Source organism: Anomalospiza imberbis, chromosome 15 (genome assembly GCF_031753505.1).
Source record: "Anomalospiza imberbis isolate Cuckoo-Finch-1a 21T00152 chromosome 15, ASM3175350v1, whole genome shotgun sequence".
Classification (NCBI taxonomy): Eukaryota; Metazoa; Chordata; class Aves; order Passeriformes; family Viduidae; genus Anomalospiza; species Anomalospiza imberbis.
Window position 1 is genome coordinate 12,129,423 of NC_089695.1, and position 23,834 is coordinate 12,153,256.

Genomic DNA, 23,834 nt, shown 5'->3' on the forward strand with positions numbered 1-23,834 from the left:
GGCTGCCCAGGGCTGGGGGGGGACGCAGCAGCGGGAACATTCCAGTGCTGACACCTGCCAGGGCCGGGGCAGATGGCAGAGACAGGGGGGCAAGGGGGCACCCCAGGGCCTGGCGTGGAGCCGGAGCAGGGAATGTGGCAGCCTGACTCCAGTCACCCTGAGGTACCAGCCCACCTGCATGAGCAAAGCCCAGCAGGTGCTCCTGGGAGCCCCCCAAACCCTCCCTGGACTTAGCTGGAGGTCCTGTGCCCCTCACCCTGTAGCATCAGCTTCCTCTAAATTTCCCCAAATTGCCCAGTGGGCACCCCCACCCCCCATCTAGCTTAAACATCTGCTGGGGGCTCCCAGGCAGCTGCAGCACCCAAAGCCCTGTCCCTGGGAAAAGGGCTGGATGGCAGTGAGCTGGGTCTGGGCGTGACACTGAGCTCTCTGAAACCCCAGAGATGCTGAAGACCAGGGGTGGGCAGTGTCCAGAGTACCAGCATCCTGCAGGCAGCAGGATACCTGCAGCCCCTGCCCAAGGCCTGGTCTCAGCCTTGATGCTTTCGAGGACAGGAGTGCGGTGATGGAGGGACAAGGGGGTGGCAGACGGTCTGAGTCACTGCAGTGACGGAGAATCATCCGTTTCCATGCTCAGAAGTTGGTAGCTATTTATTGCACTTGAACACCAAGAATAAAACTGACACTTGCCCTCCCTCCCACACCCACCCCGCTCCCAGTCCCCCCCCCCACAAACGCCCTCCCCAAACAGAGCATCCGATTTGAGCAGTGATCATTCTGTTCACAGCCGCAGGTTCCAAAAAGACAAAGGAAAAGGAAACAAAATCAATCCTTCCCCCCCCACCCCCCAAGTTCCCACTGAATCCAACACGGTCACACTGCTCAACAGTTCGAGTGCACTTACAAAAAGAGAAGAGAAAGGCTTCAGCTGCAACCGTACGGACGAACAGACACGAGGGGACAGGCAGCGACCCCTCCCTGGGGCTTGATTTTTTGTTACGTGACAAAGCTTGGTATACTCTTAATTATAATATATTTTTTGCAATCATCTTAAATAAATATTTCCATAGAGATTTCCTGTAAGTATATATATTTTTATATATATATAATATATAAGAGAGAGAGATAGATCTCATTTTCTTTCCTCAAACCACTGTTAACATATTTTCCCTGCTTGTCCAAAAAATGTTACAAAAGCCCTAAAATTGTGCAACAATTAGAAAAAAGGGACAACAATCCAAAGAAGGAAGGAGCCACTCGATACAGTCCCCTCCACTGCTCCCTCTCTCCCACTCCCTCTTGATTACCTGCAGGAGGGAAGGAGATTCAGACGACTCTGGTGGCAGAGTGGCCACCAGCCCCTGCTCTGGTGTCCCCACAGCCTGCTCACATCTGGGTTTCCCTGTCTGATACGGACAGAACCTGCACCTTGGGACATGGGCAAGGGCGAGGTCTCTGCTGGCTGGAGGATCTGTGCAGCATCAAGAGCGTGGGGTACACCATAACCCGTCCTGTGGGGGACAAGAAGGGTCAGTCTGTCTCCTGGGGTGATGAGAGGATGTGATCTCCTGCTGGCAGACACCTCTTGGTCCATGGGCCTGTGTAGCTGCCCCCTCACACATGGCACTGCAATCCCACCACGGGCTGCGGAGCCCACCAGGAGCTCCAAGTGGGAGTAGATGACTACTGCCTGCTTCAGCTTCTGGAGATCCATGGGGGCATCCATGGGAGGAGAGGCAGGTTTGGGGTCAGACAAGGATTTGGTGCCTGGCAGAAGGGGCATTTCATGTGGGTTTGGAGGGGGAAAGACAACTCTCCCAGCGGTGTCTGGCTGGGGTAACGAGGAGGGTGCCTGCTCCTCCAGCAAAGAGCAGAGGCCTCTTTGTCTTCCAGAGGGGATGCATCAGCAAGATGTGAGAAATTATGATGTTGCCAGTGGACCTTGGCAGCCAGGAAGGGAAAATAGGCAGCTCCCAAACCTACCTGTGGAGCTGGGAGCTTGACACCACTACAGCAAGTGCCTTCAGCTAGACATCCCCTGTGGTCTGGGAGAGGTGGAAGAGAGGATGAGTTTGGAGGACTTCTGAGTTTGGTTTGACTCAGGCACCAGGAGACCAGAGGAGAGGGGTTCTGTCTGTGCCAGGAAATTAAATGTACCATAGCCTGATCTCCAGCCTTGAGGCTGATGGGACAGGAGGTCCATGGTGCTAAACTCTATCCCAGCAAGGTGGCCCTGTCCATGTTGCTTATTAGGAACATCCCTGGACATTGTCAATCCCAGAACCATGGTGGGATTGCTGGGGCAATGCCCATTTGCATGTGTCAGGGATAGTGTCAACAGCTTAAAAGTAGAGATGTAACAGCAGCATCCCTGGCTCTTCCAGCCAAAGAAGGATGGTGGAAACTTATTTATATAGCTTTCCTGCAAGTTTAGGAGAAATCAGCAAATGCAAAGGAAGACAGGAATAGATGTTTTCCATGGATAATGAAAGAAAAGGTGGAGGTCCATCAGTGCTAGCTGAGATGCTCTGGAGATACAGGAACCTACTCTGGAGAAGCAGGGCAAGGTGGGGCAGAGACACCAGGCAGGACAGACCCCTAAAGTGCAGGTGCTTAATGCTGCCGCGTGGGCATGTTGGGAAGTTGGGTCTTCCTTGGTCAGGCTGCAGCTTGACTGGAAGACTAGAATGAGTTTAAACTTCAGACTCTGCTTCCCTTGCAAAGGAGTGTTGCAAGGACATCCAGCTGCCTCCTGGGGAGATGACCTTAGGGAAACCTCGAGGAGGAGAAACTCCCTCCAAAAAGACACCTCAAAGCCTTCCTGGGAGCCAAGATGCTTCTCCCTAGAAGTGACTGTGGGTTCTCAGCGAAAGGAGATTGTATCTACCCCAACATCTCATCTGTTATTCCCAGGGAATCTCGCCAGACCCCAGTCCCAGTCCTTTCTCCAGTAGCAGCTGCTGGAGCAGCTTTACCCTCACAGCCCATCCAAGGTCCACAGCTATCAGCAGCTTCAAAACCAGGCTGTGATGGCATCTCCCCTTCAGCCCCCATGCAGAGCCCTGATACGATGTCCTCCATCATAATCCACCTTATACCAATTTCCAAAAATCCTCTTGACACCTGGAGAGCTTGGACATTAGAAGGTGGATGACACTGACCACAGCCAGCTTCAGAGCCAGCTCTGGAGAGGGAGAGAGAGAACTATGAAAGAGCTGAGTCCTTCCTTTAAAAATTAAAATACTTCAGCACTACATGACTACAGGAAGAAAAACAGATTTGTAAAAACACCCAAACTCTACCTTAAAAGCTAATCCTTTCCCTGCATGGATTTCCCTGCTTTGGGGAACTCTTGCAAGCCTGTGGTGTACAGGTCCACCAAAGGCATGGGGAACCCCATGGGCACCCATGGATCAGCTCTGTAATTTGCCCCCAAAAAGGCATCTCCTACATACATCACCAGCAGCCATCACACTGCTGGCACAGAGGAACACACCAAAACACTTCTCAGGGCCTGTCCGTGCCCCAGCAGTTTAGATTTCTCCCCCTCCATCCGGTGGGAAAATATTTTTGCAGTCTGCAAGGATGCAGCTGCGTTTGGCATGGTGGCCGTCCCTGCCTCGACAGAGAGCAAAGCATTCAAAACCACTGAAAAGGCAAAATACACACTCAGAATTTACATGGAGGAAACATTTCCTCTTTTTTTTTCCTTTTTTTTTTTTCCTTTTTCCTTTTTTTTAGGTCCAAAACAAGCAGTTTTTGTTAGTTTCTTTGTTTTTCAACACACGCACCGTCTATAAAGTTAAACACCATGCAGACAAAGAGAGTGGAGCTAGAAAGTACCCCGGGGCAGCAGTGCTGCAGAAGCCTCACATCAGTGAGCGAAGAGGCTCCAGTCGGAAAAAAGAGAATTTGAAATGGAAGAATTGCCAGAAGAACACCCACCCTTGAACCTCTACCTAATGGCAAAGAGGTGAGACTAACTTTCCCCTTCCCGGCCATGTCTTCTGTCCTGAAAGCTACATGCTGGTGGCACTCCCAGAGCCACCGCTGTCGTTTGCCCTGCAGGAAGACCCATGGGTGCAGGAAGGTGCCACGGCAATGTGGGTGGCCCTGGAGATGGGTGCCCCTGGAGGTGGGTGCCTTTGCCACCCAATGCTGCGGGACAGAATGGGACAAGCCACCACGGTGTGAGAGGAGGGGGCTGGCAGCCGTGGGACCCCTGCTAGGAGCATCGTGGCAGAACAACCCCACTTCAAATGTAAACGCAATGAAAAACAGCAACCCCTGAAAATCCCCCCTCCCGCCCCACTTAAACAGTTGAATGCTTCTAGTTATTACATAAAGATCCATTTCAGCAAATACTCAAAATCAAGTTACGAAATACACGGTAGGTTGGTTTCTTTTCCCTATAAAAAGGCATGCGCTCAAAGGAGAAGACAGCGAAAGGCTTGTTTGTTTTTGTTGAAGCACAATCAGATTCTGCAGTTTGTCACTAAAGCTTGCATTCCTTGCTGTCGCTGGAAGGAGTCACGTGGGCCATGGAGGTTTGTGCCCCGAGCCAGCAGCCAGCTTGGCTGCCCCCATCCCATCCTGGGAATCGGGAGCAAGGGAACGCCAGTGCTGTATGTGGGGGCAGGGGTGGATGCTGGGATAAAGGACCCAGGCTGGGTGGTGGGTGAGGAGGAGGGTGCAGGGGTGATGCTACCACCCGGACATGGATGGGAGAGCCCTAGCTCCCGTCTGTGCTGATGGGAAGCAGTTGTCATTCTCCTCCTCTCTTCTCCCAGCATCGCCAGTCTCTGCTCCAAAGGGAGAAGGGAGGAAGAAGGGAGAGCATCCTTCTTGGCACAGCAGTTGGCTCCACAGCCTGGAGCCAGGGTGCAAACCTACTTGCTCTCCTGGGAAGGAGCCAGCCTGTGCTGGGAAGAGAAAATGAACAGATAGTCTTTACTCACCCATCCAAACATGGCCCTCCTCGCACAGGTACGCATGAAAAATGGGCTTGGCAAATGGATTGAATTGCAGTTCCCTGGACGAGGCTGCTGGGAAGCAGGAACTCAGGTTGGGAGCAGGCAGGAGTCATGGCAGCAGACAGGGACCTTGATAGCAGCAAAGCAAAATCCACCAGCACGCAGGGAGGATGCAGCAGAGAGCGGCTCAAAACTGCCCCCCTCTTCCTTGGAGGGCTTCCAGCAGAGGTGGGGATGGAGGTGGATGATGAGCCCAGTTCAGGAGATGTGCTGGGTAGTGAGGAGGCCCACCGACGCTATGCAGCCGATGAGGGGGACCTGTACACCAGCCAGATGCTTGGGTTTAAGTCCATGGTTTCTCTTTTTCTGGTTCATGCAGAGGAAGGGGGCCCAGCGCCATGACCCCGGCAGGGTGGGGGGTTTGATGGGATGCTTGTGCTGCACTGGCGGGGCTGTCGTGTGTGTGCGGTGAGAAGCGAGGGGTTATTCCAGCGGGAACCAAGCAGCAGAGCCAACAGCCAAAGTCCCGTAGGTGAACACGTCGGAGGGGGTCTCCCCTTGGTAGTCAGTCAGTGACAAACCCAACACGGGCAGGGCCACACTTCAGCTGCAAAACACAACCCGGGAAGAGCCGGAGTTCGCTTTGACCATCTCTTTGTCAGAGCATCCCTCTCCCTGCTGCTATCTCACAGCAATCACCCACCACAGATCCTCAGGAGAGGATCCCACGTCCTGTGAGCCCCAACGCTGCAGCATGCCCACACCAGCCCTCCCTAGCCCTCCCTATCCCTTGTGCCCCCACCCTGGATGCTCACAGGGCTTACTGCGGTAGGACCGAGGGCGCGCCAGATCTGTGGAAGTGAACAATCTGCCATTTGCCATCCCGGCGGTGCCAGATGCGGGTCTCCTCGGACTGGGCAGTGCGCGGGATCCCTCCAGAGTCCACGTACTGCGTGATGCGAATGTAGGCAATGCAGGCAGACTCGTCTCCCATCAGGTGGATGTGGGGGTTCAGGATCGTCGTGTGCACGGGCTTGCTGTTCCGGGACCACACTGGTGAGGGGACAAGCACAAGTGGATTTTGGAGTTTGGGTGGCTCTTGCTCAGGGTAGCAGCCATGTTGGAAGGGGAGACACTTGTGTTAAGCTCTCTTCTTGATGGGGCTGAGTAAATGCTGTACAGGTGGATTCAGGATGGATCCATCTAGAAAACAGCTAACCCAACAACCTCTACAGATACCTGGCCCCAATTGACCTAACACCCCCTGCTGGGATCTTCCAGATCAGCCAGAGATGCTCCCACAACAATCCTAGACCTATTCCCTCCAAAAAACTGATGGAGGTCAAAACAGGCACATGGAAGGTGGGAGGGGTCCCTCAGAAAGCAAGTGAGCTGCTTACAGTTTTCAAAGTAGAATCGGTGGAAATCCAGGCCTTCCACAAGGTTTCCCAGAGCCTCGGGCTCAAAAGCAGTCATTCCAGGGTCACACATCTTCCTGGGGAGCCAGGAAAGGGAGAGAAAAGGGAGAGGTTATCTCATCACTTCTGACATGAGAGCCTGAAGAACCCAAATGCCTCCTGCTCGGGATTGCTCCCTCAGCCTGAGGCTAAGGAGTGTCTGCACCAGTAATTCTTGCAAAAATCTGACCTCAACCCTGCATTCTGCCAACACACCTCCCCTCCTGACCACTAACTGTAGCCAAGGCCCCACCAAAGCAGGGTGCCTTCTCCATCAGTCACCCTCTGCAATTAAACCTCCTCAAACATTGTCATCTTCTTTACAAGAAAGGAAGACATCAGGGAAAAAGCTCATATTATCTGCTCTGTGTCAAAATATCCCTGCTGCGATCCTCTGAAGCAGGGATGACAACCTGTACTCACTCAGACATTACTAATTACATCAGCCTTGGACACAGAAGAGGTGTACTCTGAACAGCATCAGCTCAGCAAGCAGAAATCATCTACACTTCAGAGCAGCCTGTGGCAATCTGGATATAATGGATTCCACGGATACAAACACTTCTTTCATCATAAGTCATGTTTACAATTATTCCTCTTTCTGCAAACCAAAAATTGGGCTCATCTGTGACAGTGAGACCAGAGAACTGTGGTCAGCTGAGCACAAGAGCAGCATCAGGCTTGGAAACTGATGTCTCCTTCTTCTCTTGGATGGTCTCCACTCTTCCCCACCACATCAACCTTGTCACCCTGCCCTGGGCAGCAGTAAAATCTCCTGGGCAGCACTGTAAGAGTGAGAGACTCCAGCGTGGGAGGCTGAGCCCTCACCCAGCCCAAACCCGCACACTCACGTGTAGGACTCGAAGTCGCCATTGCTTATTGCTTCAATCAGCTGCTCTGTGACTTTAATGATTTCTTGCTTCCGTACTGTTGGTTTAAAGAGAAAAGGGAAATAAAAGGATAAAACAAACCAGAAGTAGGCACTGGTGTTACCATATTGGTGGGAGATCTTTATCTCATCAGAAACAGACCACAGGATGTGGGGGGACTTTGGAAACAGTACAGGGAAAAAGCAGGAGAGCAACCGGAGAGAGAGACATGGAGAAGGGCTCTTCATCTCCAGATTTTCAAAGCCAGGGCAAAACTGAAAATGCCTGTAATTTCCTAAAGAGCCAAAATGTTAATCACCAAGTGGGAAGCTACCCTCAGCCCAAAAGTTGGGACAGGTTGGTCTTGGCTGAAAAATCTTGCTAAGCTGGGACCCTCTACCCCATGGACTCACACCAGAAGCCAGCTAGGACAAGCTGGACCAAGGATGCTCTCACCTTCTTTTTGAAATGGGAGGAGACGGTCTCAGAAGGGAGGAGAACAGGTGAGTGACATGTGCAGCCACCCCAGGAGATACAAGAAGGGACCCTGCAAAGGGCACAGAACTGTGCAGCTGCTGCCAGAGATTCCAGGCACTGCCGGTTCACCTGGGAAGGGATGGGCTGCAGGAGTGTCTTTGGGGCTCCCAGGGATGCAGAAGGAATTGTCAGAGGTAACCCCGGGCTTATTAACAAAGCTTCACTTCAAATGCAAATTGGCATCAGGCTTGACTTTTTTTTCTTTGCATTGTGACTAATGAAAGGAGAGGGAGTGTGTTCCCAGGAGTTGCTCAGAAAGGTGAGGGAATCTCATCACTTCCTGAGCACCACCTGCCTCCACATGCAGGCCCAAGGAGCCCTTCTCTAGGAGGACAACTTGTCCCATTAGCTGTCATGTCAGGCCAAAGTCCATTTTGCTTGTGTAGAGATCACTTCATTGAGAGACTTTACAAATTAACACGGATAAATTATTCCCTGGGTTATTCTTAGAAAGCTGCCTCTGGCAGGCAGGCAGGCAGGCGGCAGACAGGGATTTCCCCTGGAGGCTTTTCCCAAAGGGAAACTTATTTTAAAAGATCAGCCAGGCTGCTATCCCTGCAGATTCCTGGCATTTCCACACCTGCTTTCTGGGAACATCCCTGTTCATTGGAGTACCTCACTCCTCACCAGCAGTGCCCCAGCTGCTCGTGTCAGCAACCCAGCAGTGAAACCATCTGAGGAGTTAAAGCAACTTCTGACAGGCCCTGAGGCAGCTTGATGGTGGTGGGTTGCCACACTGTGGCAAAGATCTCATGAGGGGTGGCCAGACCCATGGGCACCCCTCCTAAACAACCTGCCCACCTTCCCACTTGCCCCCATTGGTACCTTTGGTGTCTTCGTCCTCAATGGTGGTGTTGGTGCTCTCCGACGATTCCTGAGCAAAGAACAGAAAGGAGACATGGGGTGGTGAGAAGAGTCTTCTCCCCGTGACAGATGGTGCTCGTGTGTTCGACAGCCCCCCGAGTCTGACCCCACAGCGCTCAACTGTGCCAACAGACAGAAACCAAGGAAAACGCCAGCAGGTCCAACCTGTCCTCAACCACAGCTCTAGGGCAGCACTGGCAGAGCCCTCCCTGACCTCCACTCCTTGTCGCCAAGGGCACAAGAGGTGGGCTGTGGAGGGTCTCGTAGGAACGGCGCTGCCTTTCCTACTGGCACCTGTGGGGACAGAGATGGGGCCAGGTCCAGGGGCCATGTGGTGGGTTCCTAGGAGCGTTGCCGGAGGGGCAGGGAGAGGGGCTGTGCAGGGGTGGAAGACACCATGTTGACTGTACAATAAAGAGAGAGATGTACAAATTAACAGCGAGAAGGAGCTGGGATGAGAAAGAGGGGACTGTGCAGGAGTGAGAGAGACCACACTGACCGCAGAGTAGGGAGAGAAATGTACAATAAAACAGTGCTTCCAAGACCCACATGGACCACTGAAGGCTGAGACACAGCTCTCTCAAGAAACAGCTGAGCACTACACAGATTTGGGGGGAGAGGGGTACTGACCCCCCATCTCTCTCCAGGAGCCTCATCAAGGCAACTCTGCTAGTGGAGCTAGAGCAATGGCTCTGCTAGCTCTTCCCAGCAGAGCCTTGCTTGTGTATTACCCAGAAGACCCCGATGTAGGTTGGCAAGGTGTCCCATGACCATACAGTCCCCGCAGAGGCATGGAAGGTGTTTCTCCAAGGCTCCTTGGACCGATGCAGCCTGCAGACCTGAGTCAGGAGAACTGGGAGAAACGGCATGAGAACCCATCAGCAAGAACCAGGGCTGGCTGCCCACCAGCTGGTGGCCAGCAAGTGCCTGCACCAACCCTGTTAATGGGGTTTGTGGGTGATACGGCTTTGAGGATGTTCCCTCCAACCCCGCTGTCCCTTCTTCCCTACCCCGAGGTAACTTCCAAAAACGGGGGAAGCTGGAACATGTGGAGAGGCCCAGCAATATCGGCATTTAGGAAGACGAAGGACACTCACCATTAACTGAACGCTGGAACTGGACTTTCTTTTCTGGAAAAACAAGGAGAAGAGATGGAACAGGAAGAGACACAGAGTGAGAAAGGCTGAGAGCAGCACATGAAAGGCAGCAGCTCCTGAGCCACCCTTCTTGGTCCTCATGGGCAAACGAAAGGCGCAGAGGGACTTGTTGCTCCTGTAGGGACGTGCTGCTGGCTACAGTGTTGGTGGTGACTTGCCAGCTCCCTCCCCGCATTCCTGCCAGCACTTTTCTCTCCTGACCTGCCACAATCTCTGGGGTTGCTCATCCCAAGGACCTGGCTAGTCGAAAAGGGAATCCCTAGGAGTCAACGACCACTCTGGTGGCCTGTGACCAGGCCGGCAAGCTCACAGGAACAGAAGCAGGGTACTGAAAAGCTAAGGCAGCTTCACCACAGCCCTGTGCCCAGTGTGAATGCTCTACTGACTTCTCTGGATCTGCTCTGGGTGCATCTGCTGATGGCACTGACTGCTGTGGAGACACTCCTTCAGCTTTCAAACTAGACCAGTCCTAAGCTGACTGGTTTAAGGCCAGAAAGGCATTAAGGCCTCAAGGCAGGCCCGCAGTGTGGGAAGTAGTCCTGAGCACAGCTCTAGTACTTTAAATCAGGACTCCAAAGAGAAGACCTGCACATTTATCTCCATCCCTGACCACTACTGCCAGGCTTTAAGGTTTTTTAGTTGGATCACCCCATGTCCACTCTTCTGCTTGCAATCCCAAACTACTTCTGGACTCTCCTTCCTTACTGTGCTCTGCTCCCCATCTCCATCTTTAATTTACTAGGAGACAGGGGGACATGCCTGCTGACCTCATACCCCTTCTGCACCTCTGGCTCCCAGGGAATGAATCCCAGTGTGCGTCAGGGAATACCAACGTGCAGAAATCAGAATCTGCAGTGCCAAATAACAAAGTGCTGTACCAACATGTTTAACAAGGCACCAGCTGTGCCTGCCCTGCAGAGGGAAAAGCACACACTGTGAAAATCTCTTGGAAAAGTCCATAGAGAGACCCATTAGGGTGCGTGGGTGGGCTACAGCATAAAAACTGATGATATCCATTCTCCCTCATTGCTCCTTTCACATCCTAACTGCCTCCCACCAGCATCCTCAGTGAGTTTCCCCCTCTACTACTGCTGCTCTCCCCTTCCTTGATAGGTCATAGAATCATGGAATCACAGAATGGTTTGTGTTGGAAGGGACCTTAAAGAGCATCCAGTTCCTAGACCAGGTTGCTCAGAACACCATCTAACCTGGCCCTGAACACCTCCAGCGATGGGGCACCCACAGCTTCTCTGAGTAATCTGAGTCCCAGTGCCTCAACACTCTCACAATAAATAATTTCTTCCTTATATCCAATCTAAACCTGCCCTTTATCTGTGTGAAGCCATTTCCCCTTGTTCTATCACTCCATGCCCATGTCCAAAGTCCCTCTCCATCACTCTTGTAACCCCCACTGGGCCATCTGTCAACTCTCGCCCTTACTTCACCAAAAAAAAAGATCTCCTAAAGGGCAGAGTGAGCTGTGGTATTTTGTCAGGAACCTCATGGAGAAAGGGAGCCACTGGAGCTGGGCTGTTGCAGGAAGAACTGACAGCTTCTGCTACCCAAGGACATGAGAGGGGGCAGCAAACTGCAGAAATTTCAGACGCAACAGAATGCAACACAAAGCAGTGACCGCGTCGAGTCTGGACATACAGTAACAGGATGCAACACGGGGCAGTGAGCTCATCAGTTGAGGACGGGACAGGATGTGACACGGGGCAGTGATTCCATTTGTTTACAATGGGACGAGATGTGACACTACACAGGGCAGTGAAAGTATCATAGCTGCTGGGACGAGAGGACCTCCCATGGATCCCAGAGCAGGGCTCGAGGGGGATTTCTGGTCCCAGGAATGCTTTTAGTAGGTGAGGAACTTCCTCAGGAGGGTTTCGAGCCATCTGAGCCTGGGCTGGCACCATGCTGGTGTTGGAGGGCTGTGCACACAGGCCAGAGGGCAGCTCGAGCTGCCTGCTGCCCACCAGCACAGCTTTGGGCAGGAAAGGCAGGGGTGGCTGCCTGGGATCTGCCTGTTCTCATGAGGATGGCCAGTTCAGCATGTTACTCCAAGTGGGGACACCACTCTCCTGTCACCCACACCACATGGCCCCACTCTGAGCAGGCAGGACCATTCCCTTCCCACTGTGCCAACCACTCAAGGCAGGATTCCAGGTTCCTACCTTGCTTTTCCAGCCAGTTAAAGAAGTTAACACTGCTCAGCAGTGTTCTGACATCTGCTGATTGCCCAGTGGGCCATTAGAGCTTCACCCAACACCCAGCCTCCCCATGCCCCCCTGAATGAGTTACACTGCAGGTTCCCCCAGGCTGAGCATGGAAATGAGAGGTGGGAATGGTTATGCTGAAGGTGGACAATGCAAGGAAGCTGTTTGAAGTGAGCTTGTCTCTACCTTGTCTTCTCCTGCACCTTCCTGGCCATCTAGCCATCTCCCCTTTACTTGTTGAAAAGGGGGCAATAAAAAAGCAAATTCATTGTCAGAGCTTGTCCACACTCTTCAGATGAGTGCTGGTGGTTAGGTTGCACTTGGAATGAGGCCTCATGATCTGCTCCCTTCTCACCAGCAAGGGCTGAGGGCTGGGGATGCAAACCGGCCTCTCTGATCCTGCTCTGAAATCAGACTCTCCTCACTGAGTTTCAGTGAAGAGCCAGAAGGATGTTCACCCAAACAAGCTATTTTGCTACAATAGGAAATGTCTCTTTTCCCAGTATTATGTCTGCCCTCAAAGCTCCTTTGAAGTCCAACAGGGAGCATCATTAGCAAGTTGGGCTGGCAAATGGTTGTCTACCACAACACAGAAATTCAAAGCTGTCCCTTTTTGCTGGAAAATTAGATTAGTGCCTGATGAAGCCTCTTCATCCAGCAATCTCTCCTTTAATAGCTTAAAAATGCATCTTCTGTTTGGTCTCACCTGTTCTCCAGCAACTTGTACCAAGTTAGCTCTACCTGTGGTGTCACATCTTAAGTGACTCTCAGAAGCAACCGGGACCTCAGAGCAGCAGAGGACAGGTCAGCAGTGGCTAGCACATGGGGTGTTGTGACTACCATGGGATCTGCCAGCACCAGCCCTATTAATTCTGTTTTGGGAGTCTCATGATATTCTGACAGCCCAAAGTAAGGTCCTCTCAGAGCCATCCAGGCCATCAGCCTCATGCTGCAGAATAACACTGCATGGCCAGAATGGCCTCTTGTGGAGCTGAGCCCAGGTTTGGAGGATAGTGCATGGTCTCAGTCCTTGCAGGCTTCTCCTGTCCCAGCTGCTGGGTCTGGGAGAGTGAGAGAAACACATGCCATCACTAGACTGTCAGCTTCACCAACCATTTGTACTGAGGAAGGAAGAAGCTGGCTGAGGGCTCTGCTCTTCCAAAACCCTGCACCTGTCAGCCCAACAGCTGGGTCCCGGTAAAAGGGCAGGAGAAGGTTCTGTAGGTTCTCCCAACAAAGGGCCCCTGTGGAGGAGGAAGAGCGGCCACACTGCAGTCGGGCTCCCAAAGCTCTGCCTGACGATGGAGGATGTCACCACGATGGAGGATGTCACCATGCCAGCTCTCCCTTGCTGAATGATCCATTGTATTTATGAAGGGAACAGGTAAGGAGAGAAAGACCCTCACATTGATCATTCCTTCCTGCAGGAGGAGTTTAACAGAGCTCAATAACCATTGCTATCCACCACATCTCCATGTTACCAGAAACAGCAGAATTTTGCTGCCTCTTGGAGCCACCTTGTCCTGGACCAGAGCTGTGGCTCCACTTCAGAGGGGCTGATGAACCCACAGGCTCTGCAGCCCAAGAAACAAGATCCACCAAGCACCAGCTTGTTTTTAGACCATCACCAAGCCATTTACTCTGTCAAAGCACCACCATGTTTCTTCGCTGTCTGCACTGGGCACAGGGGACAAGCAGCACTGTGAAGGCGGTTAAAAGCACCCACGTGTCACCCAGCAGCACATCAGCCCTTGGTACAGGATGGGACAGGAATTGGGACCAGTCTCACCAGCTGCAGCAGGAGCATGCAGAGCGAGCAGGAGATGAGGCCACCCATCCCGCTAGATAGCTGCTGTTGGAGCCATGGTCCTGGGCTGCAAAGCTGCCTCCTCCTGTCCCCTGTCCTGGTCCAGCCTCTGCCTCTCCCCCTCCCTGGGGGCAGCGAGGGACAAGCGCATATTGCCGGCAATGAAACAGCAGCGAGCTCCCGCGGCGCACTCTCCAGCACCAGCCCACTCCCCTCGCCCGCTGCGCTGCAAAGCCCCCTGTGCACTGCCCGTCCTGGCAGGAGCGCAGCCGGGGGCACGGGGACACACCGGGACAGCCGAGCCAACAGCTGCCCTTTAAAGTGCAGGGTGTAGCAGGGACTGCCGGCGTGGCGCGGAGACCACGGGCACAGCACGGAGAGCCCACGGCCAGCAGGGCACGGAAACGCTCACCGCCGGCACGGCACAGAGACCCCCAGCACCGCCCGGCAGAGAGGGGCAGGCAGCACAGGGCACCGGGGCTGAGCTTACCTTCACGCCGTCATTCTTCTTGTTGCCACCACTTTTGCCTCCTGGAGAGAGGAGGAAGGAGATTAGCAGAGCCAGGCAGGGCACCAAGACCAGGAGGGCGAGGATCAGAAGCATGGTGGCGGGTGCCAGAGCGGCAGGACCCCCCGGCCCGGCTGGTGGGGTTCGTCTTCTCTCCAGCAGTCACCGGTGCAGCTCGTGGGAGCTCAGGGACGACCTTGCCAGCACTGTCCTGTCCTACCGCAGTGGCTCTTGGCCGGGGGCATGACCCGAGTCCTAACGTCACGCCAAGTGCCTGGGGCGGCTGGAGGGGGCTGGCAGGGCTGCCCGGCAGAGGCGGGCTCTGGCCGGGCGGTGCTGTTGACCCGGCGTGGTGCAGTGTGGAGGAATGGGCTGCCCGCCTGCCGCCCTCTAATTTTAGCCCCATGCTGCCGGGATCATGTGCTGCCGGCCCGCCGGCCCGACAGCTGCAAGCCCGCATTTTGACAAGGATGAAAAGCAGGCGCCTTCCCCTGTGCCCACCCACCGCTGCCGACAGTGCCCCAACCCCCCGGGCTGCACACCCCACTCCCCTGAGCCCCCGGCGCAGGCCGGCACCGGTGGAGCCCAGTGCCTGTCGCCCACCAGCCCTGCCATGCTCCCGGGCAGGGGACACTGGTGAGCTCTTGGGCCGTGCGTGGGACGGGCAGCACTAGGAGAGATGCTTTGAACTTCCTGCCTTTCGATGCTTCCTGTCCGCCTGTCCCGGCGTGGGGCTGACATCGGATCCCCCCAGCTGCTGGACTCCTCCAGCGCTCGCCACAAGTGCTAAATGTGTCAGCACGATCCCCCCACGACAAATGCAGATACCAGCCCTGGCACCCCTGCCCACCTCCTACACCTGACACTCGGGGAGCCTCAGCAAAGCACCCTGAAACACCCAACTAACCCCAAACAGCTGCCACCAGCCAGCTCAGCAGCGTGCAGGGCTTGGCTGGTGTGTCCCAGCCCTGTAGCACCACTGCAGGGCCATCTCCAGCACTGGGGAGGGCAGGAGGTGACAGCGGGTGGATGAGCTCTGCAGTCACACGGCTCCGTTTGGTTCCATGCCTGGGGAATCGCCTGTGAAATCCCATACTCGGGGAGGTGTCCCCAGAGGGAACAGCTCTCAGGGAGGGCACTGGAGCAGAGAGCTTCTGCCTGCACTGAGACCTCTCCAGTGTGCAGGTTGGGCTGCCATGCTCGGTCCTGTCGCCATGGCAGCCCTCGGGGTGCAGGGAGGCAGGAAGAGAGTGGAGAATCCTGCAGGATTAGGATCCACCTGCCTGGGGAGAGACCCGCGAGATCCTGCTGCCATCTGCCTGCAGTGGCGCCAGGGGCCTTTGCCTACTCCCACTGCAGAGGATGCTCTCCCTGAGCCACAAACATCTCCAGGAGGACACAAAACCAGCTGCTTGAGCTCTGGCTGCCCCCAGCACCCACATCCCCATCCCTGCACAAGCCAGATGGTTGGGTGCATACAAACCCCAAAACCCCAAAGCACTGTGGATCACTGAGCCTCAACCACACACTTTTTCTCTTGCATCCCAAGGCAGCAGCCAGCCTGGAGGTGCCAGGTGGCCTGGAGGAGCACCCAAAGGCACAAGGCTGCAACCTCAGCCTCTCTGTGACACATCAGGCAAAGCCAGCTCTCCAGGGACCCTACAGATTTGCCCTGGGTATCCTGTAAGACAAGGAGATGAGTCCCAGAGACAGCACCTACCGGAGAAGTTCCTGGTGGCCAGCATGGTGGTGAGGATGGCTCCCTGAAAGACAAGGAAGGCAGAAGGAAAGGGTGTGCTGGACCCTGGGCCACTGCACCCTGCTGCTCCCCCCATCCCTGGGGGAGGAAAGCCCTGCTCAGCACCTGCCCCCCAGCCACTGGAAGGAAGGAAACTGGCCCACGGACTGATATTGTCCTCCTACCATCAAAAGCAGCTCTCAATACCTGACTCCATATCCCCAGCACCATGGCATTGGGTTGCATTCTCTAAAACTGCCTTCCCTCTCAGATTAAAGGGATATTAAATATCTGCGGGGCACTTTTCATTCTCATACTACCCTGTCCTAGATGAAGCACAACCCCACTGTCTGGGGCCAGCAGCTGGCAACAAGGGGACCCACTGGGAGTGGAACCGGATTTAATTGTGATTAAAGCTGTGCCAGCTCGGAGCAGCAGGGCAGGGATTGCTCATGGGAGCCACACAAAGATCACCACCACAAAACAACATTTGTAAAAATCCTTCTCCTTTTCCAGCTGAGTCCACTAACTAGTTGCTAAGTGTATAATGAGATTACTTTGGACTAATTGCGTACAGTAATGGATTACTATTTTGAAGCGTATGCCTGAACTAATTTGATTACTTGTCTAGCTGAAAAGTAATAATAGTTTATAGCCAGTTTCTTTGCTTGATAATCTTGTAAGTAGTCTGCAGCTGTACTGCTCTGTGTCATGCTGCGTTCAGGCCTGGAGCGCTGATGGCTCAGGCTGTGCTCAGACCAGCCTCACCCCGCTCTGCAGGCAGCATTGTGATTTCCAGAGCCCATTCCCAGCGCCCTGCTGCCAGCTGAGGCTGAGCAGCACCTGGGAGATGGCTGCCTCAGGGAGGTGCTCAAGCTGGAGATGGTGATTTCAGAGGGATCCAGGCTGTGGCGCATGGCAGCATCCGAGAAGGGAAAGGCTGTGGGGATGCTGGGGTGGGTGAGCTTTTTGTCTGTATGTGGATCACTTTATTCTTGGCTGCAAAGTGTCTTGGCCATCAGGCAAAGAGCCTCTCAAGCCACCCCAAAAAGAAGCTATCTTGACACTCGTTCCAGTGGAAAAGTTCTCACCCCCGTGTCTGGTATGACTCAGTGCTTTCCTTCACCATGGCTTTCTTTGAGCAGTTAGGAACCCCAGCCAGATGAAGCTGTCACTACACTCAGTCTATTTCCCCTTCTTCACAATGGGGGTCCCCAAATGCCCATCACCCCCACATCACTGCCCACAGACACCACCCTGTTGTTTCCCACGCAGGGAACAAACCCACCAATGATCTGATCGTGCATTTAGCAGCCAGCTTGGACAGAGTTACCTTCAGCTTCCTCCGGGCATTGAACTTCTTCAGACAGTCCACCGTCTCCTGCCTGTGCATGCATGACGCCACGGTGGCACGGTGCTGAGGGGAGAGAGACCTGGCTCAGAGCAGTTCTGGGGGGAAGGGGCCTCCCATCCTGGCTCTCACATGCTCACACACGTGTATGATCTCCCATGGCCAAGGCACAGGCCAGAGCTGCCTGCAGCAGCATCAGCAGATAAAATTTTAATGGGCAGTGAGAGATCGAAGCTTTGGAGTCAGCAGGATCTGCTCTGGTGGTGGGGGTGTGTGCAGAACTGGCTGCCCCCTGAGTTAACCCCTTGACTGACCAGCCATGTTTAGCAATGTGCTCAGGGTTTCCACCTGTGTGGTTAAGCCCACAGACTCCTCCTGCCTTTGAGATCTGATTCAGAGTGAGAACCAGCATCTGAAACAGTGGGATGCTGCGAAGAGTGGGGGCAGTACTGCTGGAGTGGATGGATGGATGGATGGATGGATGGATGGATGGATGAACATGAGCCTACTCCCATTGCCTCTGAAGAAAGACCCCCCAACACAGTGTGACACTGAGAAATTAGTCTGTTCCCACCAGGGCAGGGAGCCTGTGTGTCCCTCCCATCACCAGGCCCCCCAGGAACATGCTGTTTGCATTCATAAGCTTTTTTCTGCTGTAAAACCTCAGGGAAAATGCTGCTGTGAAAGCATTGCGAGGAACCCTGCCAGGAAACCATCTTCCCAGGATAGAGAAGAGAGCTGGCAGCATGTTTGATAACAAGTGATCCCCAAAGAGATGCTCCCCACTTGTGAATTCCCACATCTTTCTACCTTCGGCCCCAGCTCACCGATATCCAGGGATGCTTCAGAGCCTCTGCTGCCGTGATGCGCTTGGATGGGTTTATGGTCAACATCTTGTTGATGAGATCTTTTGCTTCAGGAGTCACCGTGTCCCATTCAGGGGAGGGGAACTGCCAAAGCAAAGGGACGAGGGTGAGAGATGGCAGAGAGCCCCTCTGCACTTGGGTTGCTTCTCCTGCAGCTTGGGACAGGTTGGAGAAATGGTAGCCACTGGAAAGAGCTGCCAGGTGAAAAACCAAAGAGCAGGAGTGGAAGAAGGAAGTTGGAAGGCTCAGGACAAGACCTGTCTCTCCCACACAGTGGCCCTGAAATGTGCCAATGTGTGCACCTGGGCATGGCAAAGAGGCCAACGCTCTGCGACCAGGGCAGAGGAAAGTACTTGTTCCCATCGATCAGAATTTGTCTTGGTTGCTCTTCTAGAGCAGCAGGCTGGGAGGCAGGGACAGCAGGAGAGAGAGGAGACTGTGAAAGGGGCAGCAAGACAAACCCACTCACATCGTAAGCCCCAGCCTTGATCTGCTGGTAGAGTCGGTGTTGGTCTTCATCCCAAAAGGGTGGATACCCAACCAGCAGGATGTAGAGGATGACACCTGCCCAGGAGAGGAGACGGGATCAGGGGGAAAGAATTCATTGCTAGTGGCAGGAGCACACACAGTCTGGGAACTGATGAAGCTCGAGCAGAGAAACAAAAATTAGGGAAACATGAAGATTTGCTCACTGCTTAAAGATCAAAAGGCTTGTTGGTGAGTCCAGTTCACCACCTGGGGAGGTTCAAGGCTCTGGCAGCCACAATGCAGAGCCCAAAGTGGGTGCCCTGGCAGGGGTGGGTGATGCCTCCTCCCCATCGTGGATGGAGAAAGGCTCCCCTATGGCTGCAAGTGCACGGAGGCATTGCCTGACTCCACCAGCACCACAGGGAAAAGAGGCAGGACCTTGCCTGGCTGGGAGCTTTGGGTACATAACAAAGAGGGTGATCCTTCAGAGAAGGGTGCCACTGGATTGGGAGAGTGTTGCCCAGGGTGATATGCCGCCTCCTGGGTAAATCATCCACCCTGACTTCCCTGAGGTGTGACTGGAAACTGCAACTTGGGACATGCTGGATGAACAGCCGGCTTCATCCCGCCCAGCCCAGCCCAGCCCAGCCCAGCCCGCTCCCGGCATTCCAGCCCCGGTCTGACTTACCGCAAGCCCACAGATCCACGGCTTTGCCATAAGGGTCCTTCCGGAGCACCTCGGGGGAGAGGTATCCCGGGGTGCCGGCGAAACCTGGGACAGACAGCCCGTCACGCCCGCCGTCAGACAGCCCCCGTCCCGCAGAGCTCACAGCAGGGACTGCTCCCCGGGCAGGCACAGCGAGAGCCCAAGGTGCTGGCACATCCCGACCCCCGGGGACAGACACCCTCCCTCCAGAAACCTCTGAGACTCCCGAGGACAGAGTAAACTGTATTTTTCTGCCACTGCCAAACCCCCGATGGTGCCCAAGGCTGGAGTGCTCTGCTGTGCACTTCCAGCGCTTGGAAGAGGCTTTCCTCCCACTGCTCTGCCCCTGTTGCCGGCTTGTCCGTCTCACGGGACACCTCGGTGACTCACAGAGTCCCTGTGGAGCTCTTTGCTCCACATCAGCCTGCTCATCCACAGCGTTTCCTGGGCTGGTGCTGCTGGGTCTCTCCCATAACCCTGGGCTCGGGGTCCTGGAGCCCCCCTGAACTACCATGCCAAGGAGGGCTGGAGGAGACCCCACCTCAGACCTGCCCTACTCACCAAACCATGCTTGCTGGTCGCCCTCCACCTCGATGGCGAGGCCAAAGTCAGCCAGCTTGACGGCAGCACCCTTCAGCTTGGATGCCAACAGCAGGTTCTCAGGCTGCAGAGGGACATGGGGGTTGGAGAGGAATGAAACCCCCTCAGGGGCTCTGCTGTTGGCAGGGGGAGCTTCCCAGCACAGCACAGAGGATGATCTGGATCTGGATGTGCTCCCTAACTGCTTTGTCCTGGTGTCCCCGGATCCTTAGCGGATCACAGACTGCAAAGACATCCCTACCCCATCTCCCTTGTGTCATTTCACTCCGGAGCTGTCTTTGCTCTGTGGGTTTCCCGCAGCCCTGCACGTGTTCCTCCCTGCTGTTTCAGCAGCCCTGGAGGACTCTGGGCATTGTTCCACAGTGCTTTGCATCACAGATGGAGTCCCCTGTCCTCCCACAGGCACTCTCCCTGCAGCTCCTACCTTCAGATCCCGGTGAACCACCCCCATCTGGTGGCAGTGCAGGACGGCCTCCAGGATCTGCTGGATGCAGTGGCTGTGGGAGAGAGGAGAAAGCTCACACAAGTGCCCGGTGAGGCAGAGTTTTGTCAGACACTTCTATTCTGCTGCATTTCACCCCTCTGCCCCTCTCCCCATCAGCAGCCCTGCAGCTCAGCTCAGCATCCCCCTCCACTGACACCCACACACCTGGGGGGAGCAGTTCTAACCCAGTAGGAACCTAACAGAGCTATTGGACACCAAATAATGGTGAGCAGGAGCTTAGGGGACACAACTGGGCCCGTGAGGACCCCACAGGAGCAGCACTGGAGGCGGGGAGCTGGAGACCAACAGTGGAACCACAACACCAGCAAAGATTTGGTCTCCAAACCCAGGCAGAGCAGATGTGCTCTGTGCAGCCTTTGCTCCGGCCCCATTTCCCTGCTTTCCTCTAATGCAGGTGGCTCTGCTGTGTCTGCTTGCTTTATATCTAGTTCATTACATTCCAGCTCTGCTGTGTGCGTGAGACAGGAAGGGAAAAAGACAGAGGCACTGATCACTTCTGCTCCAAAACAGCTTATGTGCAAGGCAGAAGGTCTTTATTTACATGTATTTTATTTTATTTGTATGACACTAATAAGTGGATGGGCTGTAAGTGGATTCAGTGCAGCCAGCCTATTAAATGAGATTGTTTTCTGCCTAGAAATAAAGGATATTTCCATGCAGAGAGGTAGTGTAGAGTTTACCACCCCCTTAGACATACATACAGGCTAAGCTTAGCCTGGAGGCTATGCCAAAGCTTGGGGGCACATTATATCTGGAGACTGGAGAGGGCCAGATCATGTCCCCTCAAAAGAGTGAGATTAATACTGTCCCCTGGATGAGCTGCAGGGACCAAAGGGTGACTGAAATGGCTCTGCAGAAGGTACCTGGAAAGTGCCAGTGGGAGTGTGGGAGGGAGCAGAGCTCCAGCACAGCCTGTCTTGACTGCTCCTCCTCAGTGCTCTCAAGTGGCAAATGCCAGAGAAACACTTGCAGAGGGCTGGAATGCAGCTCCACGGGGAAGGGGTGACATCCGCAGGGTGTCTGTGCTATCATGGCCCTGGCTGGCCACCAGCCTGGTGTTGGGTTTCCTCCCTGCCAGCCTGGGGAGCCCTGGTGCCCCCAGACCAGGCAGTCCTGATGCCCCCAGACCAGGGAGCCCCCAACACCGTGTTCATTTACAGAGAGGTCAGATGTTGGCTATCCCAGCATCCTGGGGAACGAGGACGCTGTGGGCAATGGCTGGGAGCCATCGGAGTCAAAGTGGAGCCCAGTCCTGTGGCAGCACATGCACTTCTTGGCACATGAGTTGAGTGAGTTAAAAAGAGCATTTCGGGTGGTTTTGGGTTTCTTTTTTTTTTTTTTTTTTTTTTTTTTGCACCACAGTTCCAGTCTATGAGTATGTGTTGCAGAGTGGAGTGGCTGTAGAACACCTCCCAGTACAGAAGGAGCTGGTGCTGCAGAAAGCCAGTCCTGTAGGACCCTGGGAGGGAACAGCTTGTGGGAGAAGGGGACACCTCCTGTCCCCTCCACAGCCTGGCTCACCTGGCATCCGCTTCGCTGTAGTACTCCCTGGCCACAATGTCCTCAAACAGCTCCCCGCCGGTGACCCTGCGAGAGAACAGGGGGGCTGGACTGACTGACAGCACACTCAGCCCTGGCAAGCCCCCCGAAAATGGCACTGCCCCATGCATGGGGGGAGAACCGGGGGTGCAGCACAGGAACCTCCCCTCTGCCCGGCTTGGGGGACCCGAGTTTGGTTCAAACCCAGGGAAGGGCTCGGGTGAGGTGGAGGTCACGTCCCCCCGGGGGCAGCACGGAGCTGCCCGTGGGTTAGGGGATGCATTACTCACAGATCAAATATCAGGTAGTGGTGGCCCTCTTCAGAGATGCTGTCGTGGAGCCTCACTGCAGCAGAGACAGACGGGTTATGGGGTATACCAGGCTCCCACCCCACTCCCTGGGAATGCCTTTTCTCCCCTTCGGGCACAGGCAGGAGCTGGGGAAGGGCACAGCAGGGCTGGGTGGGGGTCCCTGCTCACCAGGGGACCCCAGCCATGGCCCCAGCCTGGGGCAGTCGTCAAAGGCTCAAAGATCACATCCAAACTGGGGACTGCCCCGGGGCTGCACCTGGCCAGGGTTCCAGGCAGATGCTGGGCTATCTTGGGCACTGGGAAGGCTGCAGGCATGGGTGTCCCCAGTCCCATCAGGAGAGGTGCCCGAGCAGAGGGAGAGCTCAGCAGGCAGCTGAGCTGACAATTCTGGCACCCACAGGGCTTTTTTATTTTCTGCTCATGACCTTTCTTTTCTCCTTGGAAATCTCCACGGGATGAATTTCCCCATCTCGTGGCACCTTCTTCCCTTGGGCACACGCCTTGCCAGGTACAAACCTGTCACCCTGCTGCATGCTGGTTATTCAGGCTCAGATCCCTGCTCACACTTAGCAGGCAGCTGTGCAGCAAGGGGACTGGCACAGAAACAGGTAGGGTGGATAAACAGACACTAGTCCTGCATCCTCTGCCCCCACCTCGTTTTTTGTTTGATTCCCTTAACGCTATGAATATTTAATGCTTCCTCTCTCTCACCTGGCTTCAGCCTGATACAACTTTCAACATATTTGAGAATGTTGGGAATCAGGGAAGAAAAAGAAACATTCAGGTGAGAGATTTTGTGGGAGTTTTTACTCCTAGCCCCTCTTACTGCATCTAAATCAGCTGAGCCCTATATGGAAACATCCTCCAGACTCAGTGTGAGCCAGAGGAGATAACAACCCCAGCACTGAGCACAGACGCTGCACTGTGTCACTCTTGTCTGCCAGGCCAGCAAACACCACTTTGCTGGTCCTTTTCCTGTCTCCAAGCTCCATGGGCAAATCCAGCAGCTGCCAAGAGCATGTTGCCAGCAGCGTCACCTCACCTGGCCAGGGCACAGAGCAAACGAGGTCTGCTGGGCTGGTCAGCATCTTTTCTGTCTTTCTTGTGGTCTTGACTACTGACACAACTTGCTCATCTCATTCCCCAGTTATCCTTCCCAACTGCTGGCCTCTGCAGACATCCCCTGTGCTCTGACATCAGTGCCTGCTCCGTTTTTCTCCAACATACAACCCCAGATTTTCTGCCTTCCTCTGCTGGAAGAAACATATTTCCTCCCATTTCATCTCGCCTGGGAGGGATTTGTGGGTATCACGCCTGGAATCCCACAGAAGCCAAAGTATTCTCAGAGGGATTAGGTGA

At 54.5% G+C, this 23,834-nt stretch overlaps 1 protein-coding gene across 2 annotated transcripts in view; it reads right to left on the bottom strand.

The window, feature by feature from the left end:
- Nucleotides 1–1,016: 1,016 nt before the first annotated feature.
- Nucleotides 1,017–23,834, bottom strand: part of CAMK2A (calcium/calmodulin dependent protein kinase II alpha) — a 33,950-nt gene continuing 11,132 nt past the window's right edge. The window contains exons 4-19 of one of the 2 annotated variants that reach the window (XM_068205948.1): nucleotides 22,455–22,509; nucleotides 22,147–22,212; nucleotides 20,545–20,617; nucleotides 20,082–20,184; nucleotides 19,503–19,586; nucleotides 18,816–18,910; nucleotides 18,308–18,430; nucleotides 17,463–17,546; nucleotides 16,112–16,154; nucleotides 14,374–14,414; nucleotides 9,798–9,830; nucleotides 8,662–8,710; nucleotides 7,282–7,357; nucleotides 6,374–6,468; nucleotides 5,789–6,026; nucleotides 1,017–5,580 (exon numbers count right to left, since the gene is read on the bottom strand). In XM_068205948.1, the coding sequence (XP_068062049.1) occupies nucleotides 5,794–6,026; nucleotides 6,374–6,468; nucleotides 7,282–7,357; nucleotides 8,662–8,710; nucleotides 9,798–9,830; nucleotides 14,374–14,414; nucleotides 16,112–16,154; nucleotides 17,463–17,546; nucleotides 18,308–18,430; nucleotides 18,816–18,910; nucleotides 19,503–19,586; nucleotides 20,082–20,184; nucleotides 20,545–20,617; nucleotides 22,147–22,212; nucleotides 22,455–22,509 (1,253 nt within the window). In that variant the 3' untranslated portion in view covers nucleotides 1,017–5,580; nucleotides 5,789–5,793. The remainder of the gene's footprint in view (nucleotides 5,581–5,788; nucleotides 6,027–6,373; nucleotides 6,469–7,281; nucleotides 7,358–8,661; nucleotides 8,711–9,797; nucleotides 9,831–14,373; nucleotides 14,415–16,111; nucleotides 16,155–17,462; nucleotides 17,547–18,307; nucleotides 18,431–18,815; nucleotides 18,911–19,502; nucleotides 19,587–20,081; nucleotides 20,185–20,544; nucleotides 20,618–22,146; nucleotides 22,213–22,454; nucleotides 22,510–23,834) is intronic. The other variant, XM_068205949.1, reaches the window with a different exon arrangement.